The following is a 12,109-nucleotide window of genomic DNA, read 5'->3' on the forward strand; positions in this document are numbered from 1 at the left end:
TGAAATGGGCTGCCTGTGGAAACGCAGCAATATTGTTCAGTCGGTTGGGGATACTGGCCTGAGAAAACACATTTTGGAGGGAAAACAAATTGCCCTTGTGAAGGTGTATTTTTTCCAGCATATTGTCATCAGAGAAGGGATATCAATCATAGCAGAAGGGATCTTTTGAGGACAAAGGATGCTGATGCAGTCATGTACATGTTTATTTGCAATTATTTGAAGTAAACATTACAGCAAGGCACAATGGCCGATGCAGGTTGAATAGATATGTGATGGCTTAAGAAATAATGCTAATAAAATGTTAATTAGCTACTGTGTACATGGGTTAGCTTACAAGTCCTTAATATTGTACATATCAAAAGTACAAAGTTTCTCTTGACAGGCTATAAAAACACTGAGATGTGAAGTTTCATATCAGCCACTGAGTTAACACTGGATCCATTTAAAGCATGAACACTGATTCATATAACCACTAGAAAATGAACACTTCATACAGCACTTAAATAGAAATTTCACAAATAAGTCAATGTGACTATAAATATCTATCTCCAAAGTAATTTATAAAATTGAATATTGTGGGAGATAATATACATTGAGAATAATAATACATTTTACATTGCAGTGAGACCAAAGGTGAAATCTCCCAGAACATCCAAAGTTTAACAATCACTGCCTTATACTGTGGAGGTAGGAAGAAAGAGCTGCACAGGTCTTTATATTCAGCTTATTTCACATTTTTCACATGCACTCAAACATGCTATAACCCTTTACATTTAATCATTGCTCTTTAAATTGCCTTAGTACACCGTTAGAAATGAGCCATTTAACACCCTGCATTATCTTGCAAAACAGATGCTCTCTCACATTCAATGAACACTCGCCAAAGATCACAATTAACCAAGAAAAACAATGACATCGCTAAGACAAGTCACCACTACTCGAAACATAGATATGAGCTTTTAAATGAATGAAAGCTCACTTTTATCAGGGTAGAAAAGCAAGAGTACAGTAAAAAAGTGTCATATCTTTTAGCAAGGCATTTAAAGCAGCAGAAGAAATAATAACAAAGCGTTATCCCTGCCCATTTCAGTAAAAAACAGATGGGGCTTGAGAAATGTAAGCACTAGAAATTATAGCCATAGCTCTGGATGCAAGGACTGATCATTCATGATATCAACATGATCTTTAACCATGTTGTACATGTTGGTTTACATTTACTAATGTATGAATTTAAAAAAGCTCATGTTATATTTTAAGAATGGGTACATATAAATGTATAGGTCCAAAAATGGATGTAGCTGATTGCCTCTTACTCCAACACATATTTTAACTTGTAGAAAAGTGCTATTTTGGTAGTTTAACCAGATTTTATAATAAATTCCATATCACATACCATGTGGTATGGAATTGATATCAAATATATCTTCTGTGCTAAGTGATACCTAGGTCAGAGTAAATATTTCAACATACACATACAGTATGATAGAAGTTGCAATACTGTTACATACTGTCAGTATCGTCAAAACCTGCCTGAAGCACCATCTATTATAATGCACTTAAGTAGGAAACCAAACATATATGCCTGCTATAGATTAAAGCAAAGTCTATAGGCTTTTATTATATCAAATGTAATGGGAGGTTAGCCTGAGGGACAGCTCCTTGACGTTCCTGAGTCGCTTGTCAGAGTAACTGGAGTCACTAGAGAATACTGCTGAACCAAACAGTGTGCCTTAACAGGTGGGTGTGGTTATGTACCAGAGGCTCTTAAAGACACATGCAAGCTTCAAAAGGTCAAATTGAAGTAAATAATTAATGATAATCTTTGCCCAAAATTAATTGTATATTTTCAGTTGATGTGGAACATCTGCCAGTCCCAAGGGCTTGAGAAACATAAAACAAAATTATTTGTAAGGCAAAAAAAAAAGAAAAGCGTGACTACTATTTACCAAAGAAATGGAGATAGCAGCTTTTAAGAAGTTCAAAATTGCTCTTATTGATTCTATTATGCCTGAAGATTATCCATGAATCTCTAGGTCAGTGCTGTATGTGGATTTAAAGGTCAATGGTCTTACTGCAGTCTCACAGTGCAACCTGGTTGGATCCTCTTCCCGTGAAGGGTCAGATTTAACTAATGGAGGTGGCAAGTCCTCTCCCTCATTCACACCCACTGTTTTCCCCACGTCCTCTTCCTGCTTCTTTCTGCTCTCATAGTCCACGTCTATCATTTCCTTCTTCTCTTCCTCGGGGTCTTTGACTTTGTGCACAATAAACAGGTGTCTGTTGAGAGACAGCTGAGATGCAAAACATAATCCACAGTGCAGACATTGGGGAGAATTTTTATCGGTTTTATGCTGAGGTATGTGCTGTTGGAACTGTGTGCCATCCTCTGAGGTGAAACCACACTTAGCGCAGCGAAAGTGAGATTTCAGACGTTTGGTAGAGGAGCCTTCTAGGGCAGCACCATCCTCCCCCTCCCTCTGGGATGCCACAGCAGGTCTCTTTGAAACAAGCCTCTGCAAGTCAAAGTTAATGATTAGATTTCAAGTGTCATTTTTGACAATCAGTAAAATGCAGAAAAAAATAAGAACATTTAAATCACCTCTCCCAAGGCTTTGCTGGTATCTAGAGGGGTTGATTTTGACAGACTAAAGTCTGGATTTTTGATCCCATGCATCAAACTGATGTGGTTCTTCAGCATGATGTTTGTGGTGAATGTTGTCCTCTCATCTGTGCAATACCTGCACGATAAGAACAAATGATATCATATACAAAAAAATATTCAAAATGTGGTAACCACAGCTTTGTTTTTGCATGTTGGACCATTTCCTACAGTGCCACCCAGGGGGTGCCAGATGTGACCCAACCTTTCAAAGTAATGTACTTTGTAACGTAGATTTCAGGATAAATCTCACCAGCAGGTAAAGGTTTTCTTTCCATTGTGGTCATTGCGAATGTGTCTTCTCAAACTTGTAGAGGAATTGAAAGACCTCTCACACTGCCGGCATGGATACCTCTTCAGTGACTACAGAAAGCACAGAGAGAAGATTGACTTAATTAGGGTTGAGCTGACTTGGGAATTATTTCCTTTCATTAAGGGCCTGAAAGATGAAAATCCCACATCTGAAATGGTCTCTAAATGATCATCTCTCCTATAGTACAATTGCTACAGCTAATTAGTTTGAATGAGCAATAGAATAACTAAGTTGCTCCTTACCCTCCCATGGTTGTTCTTCATGTGAGAGACGTAGACTTCTCGGTCAGGCAGCCAGTGTAGGCACTCTCCACAGGTCCAACCAGCATTTTTCAGATTGGTCTTCCTGTCCCGAGCGGTCAAGTGGACCCTCTTTCTGGTTGCATCAGAGTGCTCAATGGGAGTGTTTACCTTTGGCTGGTGGAATGCAGAGGTAACATATTGGTGCTGTGCAGTCATCCTGTTGGTTTTGTGCTTTTCTCCACCTCTTTGAAGATTCCTTCATGCACCCCCTGTAATATAGGCAGACAGCATTGAAAAAGACAAAACCAAAAACTTAACATTATGTGCCCCATTTTATGTCAATGTGACTAGATTGAATTTTAGGATGATGGCAAACCTTAAAATGCTGCATTAACGACTGCTTGTGGGTGAAGATTGAAGTGCACTCAGGGCACTTGAACACACAGGTTATAAGCTTTTTGGCGTTTTGATGGAAGTGCTGAAGCAATAACTGCTTTTTCTTGAACACTGTCTCACAAGAACACTTGAAGATTAACCTGCAACAGAAAATAAACAATTAGAACAAACAGCATTACAAACAATCATGTTAAACTTTAAGATGGGTTAGCAAATATGCAATTTCAGAACATGCATTTAGTTAAACTCACTGAGGAGACACTACGCTGGCGTTGTGCTTAGTTGTCAAATGCATTTGACATCCATCAGAAGACTTGAAGGCAACAGGACAGATAGTGCACTTATAGAAGACCTCACAGTGTTTCTCCTCAATGTGACTCTTCTGCACATTAAATGACATGAAAACCATATCACAGTGAAGACACCTGAAAGAAAACAAAGGATTTAGAAAAGGTTATAGAACACTTTTCTGATATGTATCCCCCGAGTCCCATTCAAGGTCCCAACAAAAGCATATACTTTAGTATTGATTTACTTATAGCCAGCCTTGCGTGCATAGTGAAGACAGTTCTCCTTCACATGCTTCTGTATGTCCACAGAGCGACTCAGCGCACCACACTCAGGGCAGCAGTAAGGAGACTTGTGGGCATGAATACGCTGGTGAGCCCGGAAGCTGCACTTGTTTGGTAGCAGCATCGGGCACACCTTACACATCTATACATGACAAAACAACACAAAGCAAAACATATAAATACATTTTTACCTGGCCTATGATAGTGAACATCTCAGCAATTATTATCGTTTCAATTCAATCTTTACTCACCAGTCCCTCCATTTCTTCCGACAGCCTCTGGTAATGGCCTGCGAGACCTCTGTAATCTGATAGCTGCTTGTTACACTCCAGGCAGCAGAGTCTGTGGCGGATGACTTTGTCTGCATAGAGGGGCATGACTGGTTGGGTTTTAGGTGAGGATAATGGGGGCACATGCAAAGAGGATTCAGCGAGCAAAGGTACAAACATCTGTCCCTCTGCTATGGGCTTCATGGAGAGCTGTGTGCACTGCATCACCACACCTTTGTTCTTATGTTCCCGTGCATGTGCCAGCAGGGCACACTTGTTGAAGAATACCATGGTCTTAGCACAGTGGGTGCAGGCTACTTCAATGTGCACACTCCTCCTGCCATAATGATAGGCGAGACTCCTTTCTACGCCAAAGGAGTCCCCACATTCAAGACAGCAATATCCGCGTGGTGGCAAGTGGATGTTGCTCTCAGGTGGTGGGTTCAGGTTGGGTACGAATGTGGGTACAGGGTTCGCATTGTTCAACAGTCTGTTTAAAGTACCTGCTGCTGTACTAGGAATGGCAGCACATGGATTAGGGGCGGCTTTTTTTACTTGATGCACCAATGGGACAGTGCTGCACACCATAGAGGAGGAAAGTGCATGTTGTTGGCTCTGTTGATGGGAGGTAGAGCGTGCTGCGACTGATGCAGCAACACTGTGAGGGACTAGGTTCAGGTTAGCTAAGTGCATTGCCTTAGGAAGGAAGCTTGCATTGGGCGAGTTGCCTGTTTGAACTGATGAAATCCTCTTTTGTGTAGAAGGCCCGTGCTGGGCAACCGGCATAGGTCTCATAACCGGACTACTTGTATTATGAAAAATAGTTGGGGACTGCATTGGTCTTGGCCTCTTGGAGTTCCCCTTTAATTTGTCATCAGTAACCTTTGATGGCAGAATACCAACTGGTGTACTTTTGATGGGCATATCAACAATGATATCGCTTATCACATTATGAGAGGGATAGGGAGACAAACTAGAGTAGGCCTCAACAATAATTCTCTGGGATGGGGAGGACTCAACAGACAGGACCTCCTCATTTTCTGAATCAGGTACTACACTGGTAACCATGCGCTGGATTTGCCCAGTCGTAGTTTTAATGGTCTTTATTCTGACCCTCGGTATGGCTGGGGGTGAGCCAGATGCCAGTGCTGGGGATCCCTTGCCACTGCTATCACTGCAAATGCTTACAGGACTGTCAGGTGGTTTCATTAACCGCTTCACAGCTTCAGGGGAACTCCGGGGACTTTGTGGTGACATGGGCATTTTTGGACTAACATTCATGGTGCCGTCATGAGCCACTGATAAGTCTCCAGGGTTTGGTGGTTCATTGGGATAATTTCTGGCATTCAGAGCCACTAATGCCTCAAGGCAAGACGATAGTTTGGATGTTGGAGTTGAGACACATGGATGAGAGGTGGGCATCTTAGACGTTGCCACTATATTGTTACTGCTTGACTCAATAATGTTATGATCACTTGCAGGGAGCACTGCACTCTGACAATCTCCCTTGTCCTTCTGGTCACTGGCATTACTGTCAGGCTTCACCTCTGTTCTGGTATCCTTTGCTTTGATAGATTCTCCTTTGCACCTTGGAAGGTTCCCAAGTTCTTCACAGTCTACTTTATGGCACTGGTCAAACATGCTGTAAGACAGCTGTTTTTTCTGATTGTCTGACATTGGGGGTTCTGCAGACATAAATATAGAGGCAGCAGGGAAGTAGGGTCTCTCTTGTTTTGGATGGACATCAACCCCGTTGCTTGGAGTGTCTTCAGATTCTGGACTAGAAATGGGGCTAAACTGGGAAAAGGACTGAGAGAAGGAAGGTGTTCCTTCAGGTTTTTGCTGGATGGGGGTCTTCCCTAAGAGTCCTCTTGAGCCATCCTCCTTCAAAGCACACACAAAAGACTTAGAACCACAGTGGCTAATCTGATGAGAGTCCATGGAGGCCCCTGACCCCCTGAACCCATTTTGCAATGGGTAATTGAAATGTGGGCCCTCGCCACCACTATCAGGCGACTCCTGGTGACTTGTGTTCTTCACTATAACACTGACAGCAGGAACATCAGACGCACCCACAGCTTGGTGAACAGATACACTGTCCTCCATACACATCTCTGTGTGCTTCAGCTGACCTTCTGCCTCATCATGACTCTCCTGGACGGGCTCTTTAGCATCCAAACTGGTGGCATCAGGGATGTCAAAGGCAGCCAAAAGATCATCAAAATCAGGGGTCTTCATGTCACCCATGTTTGAAAGCTTACAAACACCTGAGGAAAACATAAGAGGTCAAATATGAGTACATAAACTGGGGTACCAGAGATGTGTCACATTCCCTGATGATAGTGATGTTGGGGAGAATTATTTACCATTTGGCTCTCAATTATGTTTGTTGCTAAAATTCTGCAGGGTTGTCAGTTGGTGTCATGATGGGCTGCTCCATCTGTGCAGATACCTGAGATCAATTAAGGTTAGGTTTCCTTTTGTACATTATAGACATACAGTGAGCTAGGTAGCTTGTAATGCTAAAAAGTGTATTTCACTGGTTAGCTGTCAAATAACTGCGTTTAGCCATGAGCCAAGTGGATAGTTAGGTAACTAGTAACTTGTATCTTCAGCTGGCTAGCTAGCCACAGCAAAGTGTAATTGAAGTTGAGCATCAAAATTGATAACTAGATATACAATATATAACCAAACAACGCATTGTGCTGCAACATAATTGTTTAAACTGTAAATCAGGAATACCTAGGATAGGATAAAGTAATCCTTCTCACCCTCCCCTTAAAAGATTTAATACAGTAAAGTGGGTTCCACGGAGTTATCATGCTAAGAGCTGTTAAATGACTTAAATTAATGCAAGTTTAGCTGAGCCAAGTGGTGTTGTAACTAGCTAATCAGCTTAGCCAGTGTTTGAAGTTGAGCATCAAAATTGTCTAGCTAACGTTGTGCTGGCTAGTCCGAACATGTTGACACTCGCTGTTAGTTAGCTAGCTAGCCATTAGCTAATTGTCCAACGTTAGCGCAAAACGTGCAGAGCTAGCTACCATTAGCCAACTAACGTTAAACGACACGCTAAATCATCTGCTACTGAGTGAGTTAAGGTTAGCTTTAAGATTAAAAACATATTCGAGCATATCGTTGTAGTCTAATGAGTTAAAATGTAGAATTCACCTACTTGACGATTAGTTAACGCGTTGTAGCCATAATTCATCCGATTCACAGGCCTCATTATTTCGGGTGGACTTCTTAATTTGCAACAAAACAGCTAGCTAGCTTCTAGCTTATTGCTTGCTAACTCGCGAGAGCTAAACACATATGTCATCTCGCGAGTCTGAAGTGAAAATAGATTGATAAATCACAAATCGATGCAATGTTGGAAGCTATCAATGCAAACTGCTTCAGTAAATTTGATATGGAAATTCTACAGTCCCTCTCTTGTACCATTCCTTACAGCTAGCTAGTCGCTCAGAATAACATTTTTTTCTGAGCTCTCTAACTAGCGACTTTATGGCGCATCGCCAGCTTCCTGACGCAATTCCTCTAGGATCAGTGCTGCTATCCGGGATCCTTGGGAAGTCCTTACCTTAACCTGAACCTTAATCCCAACCCAAACCCTAACCATAACCCCTGCCCAACCCTCATGCTAGCCTTAAACTGCAGTCCTAACCTTAACCTAAATCCCAACCCCTACCCTAACCATAACCCTTGCCTAACCCTCATTGCTAGCCTTAAACTGCAGTTCTAATCTTAACCATTAATCCAAACCCCAACCTCTACCCTAACCATATCTCTTGCCTAACCCTAACACTGACCTTAAACTGCAATATCAAATCAAATTGTATTGGTCACGTACACATATTTAGTAGATGTAATAGTGGGTGCAGCAAAATGCTTGTATTCCTAGCTCCAACAGTGCAATAATATCTAAAAGTGCATTAGTATCTAAAAATGATTCACAATCATACAAACCAATCTGAAAGTAAAATAATGGAATTAAGAAATATATACAGTATATCACAAAAGTGAGTACACCCCTCACATTTTTGTAAATATTTGAGTATATCTTTTCATGTGACAACACTGAAGGAATTACACTTTGCTACAATGTAAAGTAGTGAGTATACAGCTTGTATAACAGTATACATTTGCTGTCCCCTCAAAATAATTCAACACACAGCCATTAATGTCTAAACCGTTGGCAACAAAAGTGAAAATGTCCAAATTGGGCCCAATTAGCCATTTTCCCTCCCCGGTGTCATGTGACTCGTTAGTGTTACAAGGTCTCAGGTGTGAATGGGGAGCAGGTGTGTTAAATTTGATGTCATCGCCCTCACACTCCATCATACTGACTGGTCACTGGAAGTTCAACATGGCACCTCATGGAAAAGAACTCTCTGAGGATCTGAAAAAAAATATTGCTGCTCTACATAAAGATGGCCTGGGCTATAAGAAGATTGCCAAGACCCTGAAACTGAGTTGCAGCACGGTGGCCAAGACCATACAGCGGTTTAACTGGACCGGTTCCACTCAGAACAGGCCTCGCCATGGTCGACCAAAGAAGTTGAGTGCAAGTACTCATATCCAGAGGTTGTCTTTGGGAAATAGACGTATGAGTGCTGCCATCATTGCTGCAGAGGTTGAAGGGGTGGGGGGTCAGCCTGTCAGTGCTCAGACCATACGCCGTACACTGCATCTTCTAAAGATGATGCACAAGAAAGCTTGCAAACAGTTTGCTGAAGACAAGCAGACTAAGGCCATGGATTACTGGAACCATGTCCTGTGGTCTGATGAGACCAAGATAAACTTATTTGGTTCAGATGGTGTCAAGCGTGTGTGGCGGCAACCAGGTGAGGAGTACAAAGACAAGTCTGTCTTGCCTACAGTCAAGCATGGTGGTGGGAGTGTCATGGTCTGGGGCTGCATGAGTGCTGCCGGCACTGGGGAGCTACAGTTCATTGAGGGAACCATGAATAGCAACATGTACTGTGACATACTGAAGCAGAGCATGATCCCCTCCCTTCGGAGACTGGGCTGCAGGGCAGTATTCCAACATGATAACGACCCCAAACATACCTCCAAGACGACCACTGCCTTGCTAAAGAAGCTGAGGGTAAAGGTGATGGACTGGCCAAGCATGTCTCCAGACCTATACCCTATTGAGCATCTGTGGGGCATCCTCAAACGGAAGGTGGAGGAGTGCAATGTCTCTAACATCCACCAGCTCTGTGATGTCATCATGGAGGAGTGGAAGAGGACTCCAGTGGCAACCTGTGAAGCTCTGGTGAACTCCATTCCTAAGAGGGTTAAGGCAGTGCTGGAAAATGATGGTGGCCACACAAAATATTGACATTTTGGGCCCAATTTGGACATTTTCACTTAGGGGTGTACTCACTTTTGTTGCCAGCGGTTTAGACATTAATGGCTGTGTGAGTTATTTTGAGGGGACAGCAAATTTACACTGTTATACAGCTGTACACTCACTACTTTGTAGCAAAGTGTAATTTCTTCAGTGTTGTCACATGAAAAGATATACTCAAATATTTACAAAAATGTGAGGGGTGTACTCACTTTTGTGATTTACTGTAAATATTAGATTGTGCAATGTCGGAGTGGCATTGACTAAAATACAGTAGAATAGAATACAGTATATACATATGAAATGAGTAGAGCAGCATGTAAACATTATTTAAACATTAAAGTGACTAGTGTTCCATTATTAAAGTGGCCAGTGATTCCAAGTCTATGTATATAGGGCATCAGCCTCTAAGGTGCAGGGTTGTGGAAGCCGGCTAGTGATGGATATTTAACAGTCTGATGGCCTTAAATTAGAAGCTGTTTTGACCTCGTCTGTACTCTACTGACCTCACCTTCTCAATGATAGTGGGGTGAACAGGCCGTGGCTCAGATTGTTGATGTCCTTGATGATCCTTTTGGCTTTCCTGTGACATTGGATGCTGTAGGTGTCCTGGAGGGCAAGTAGTTTGCCCCAGGTGATGTGTTGGGCAGACCGCACCACCGTCTGGAGAGCCCTGCGGTTGTGGGCGGTGCAGTTGCTGTACCAGGTGGTGATACAGCCCTAAACAATGCTCTCAATTGTGCATCTGTAAAATTCTGTGAGGGTTTTAGGGGCCAAGCCAAATGTCTTCAGTTTCCTGAGGTGGTTGGACCATTTCAGATCATCAGCGATGTGTACGCTGAAGAACAAACGTCAGTGATGTGTACGCCGAGGAACACATGTTTGGGCGACCCGCCCAAGATTAACATAGAAATGTGAATTATAGATCTGTCATTCTCATTGAAAGCAAGTCTAAGAAGTGGTAGATCTATTTTATGTGAGCTATTTCTATGCTTTCTGTTTTTAAGTTTCATTTGGGGTCTTTTACATATGGTTTTGTACACCAGCTTCAAATGGCTGAAAATACAATATTTTTAGTTAGGGAAAATATATTTCACAGCAGTTTAGATGGTACAATGATTCTCTACACTATACTTGCTTTTTTTGTCACATAAACTGAAATGAGGCGAACAATTAGAATTTTGGCAACCAGGAAATGGTGGAGTGATTTATGCATAGTGAATCTTTAAAATATCCACATCAATGGGGGTTAGGGATGTCCCAAGGAACCCGGATAGCACATATCATTCACCTAGTTGTAACCATAGAGATAGTTAGAGGACTCATAGAGATAGAGGACCCGGCAGGTAGCCTAGTGGTTAGAGTGTTGGACTAGTAACCGAAAGGTTGCAAGAGCTGACAAGGTGAAAATCTGTCGTTCTGCACCTGCACCTGTTCCTAGGCCATCATTGAAAATAAGAATTTGTTCTTAAATAAAGGTCAAATAAAAAAACAGCCCAAACTGGTTCTAACCAGAATAGAAAGAATGGGAGGCCCCGGTGCACAACTGAGCAAGAGGACAAGTACATTACAGTGTGTAGTTTGAGAAACAAAGTCCTCAACTGGCAGCTTCATTAAATAGTACCCACAAAACACCAGTCTCAACATCAACAGTGAAGAGGCGACTGGGATGCTGTCCTTCTAGGCAGAGTTGCAAAGAAAAAGCCATATCTCAGACTGGCCAATTAAAAGAAAAGATACCGATGGGCAAAAGAACACAGACACTGGACAGAGGTACTCTGCCTAGAAGGCCAGCATCCCGGAGTCGCCGGTGATGCCGAAACGTAGGTAAATACCCAATAAATTATTGGGAGTTTATAAATGGAGTTTGAGACTCTTTATTTTGATAGTTTATAGTTTATTCACCGTTAGTCATCATCTCGACACAAACAAATGTTTCTGTCTTTCACTAATTCATTCTAAATAACTTAATCATTATGACACACCCCTCACTATTTTCATTGGTTGCACTAATTGCACTGTTTGTCTACATAACCTGGTTCAAGTATTCATGATATTACCATGAAGAAGGCACAGTGATGCTGAAATGCTGGTAAATACCTAATAAATTACTGGGAGTTTATATGGAGCGTGCGACTCTCTTTATTTTGATACAAAATCTGTTGGCACCACATAACATACCAAATATTACAGTGTCATGGACATTCATTTCAGTAGCACTCTGCCAACACACACACATATATACCTCACTCACTCACTCACTCACTCACTCACTCACTCACTCACTCACTCACTCACTCACCTC

At 42.0% G+C, this 12,109-nt stretch overlaps 1 protein-coding gene across 1 annotated transcript; it reads right to left on the minus strand.

The window, feature by feature from the left end:
* Positions 1-179: 179 nt before the first annotated feature.
* On the minus strand, positions 180-6,718 carry LOC115109422 (zinc finger protein 592-like). The gene is given in 9 exon segments (XM_029634308.2): positions 180-2,513; positions 2,600-2,738; positions 2,913-3,022; positions 3,215-3,444; positions 3,447-3,483; positions 3,591-3,750; positions 3,862-4,035; positions 4,146-4,324; positions 4,434-6,718. Coding segments are annotated over 9 exon segments (3,792 nt in total). The 5' UTR covers positions 6,699-6,718; the 3' UTR covers positions 180-2,015.
* Positions 6,719-12,109: the final 5,391 nt, after the last annotated feature.

Source organism: Oncorhynchus nerka, linkage group LG25 (genome assembly GCF_034236695.1).
Source record: "Oncorhynchus nerka isolate Pitt River linkage group LG25, Oner_Uvic_2.0, whole genome shotgun sequence".
NCBI lineage: Eukaryota > Metazoa > Chordata > Actinopteri > Salmoniformes > Salmonidae > Oncorhynchus > Oncorhynchus nerka.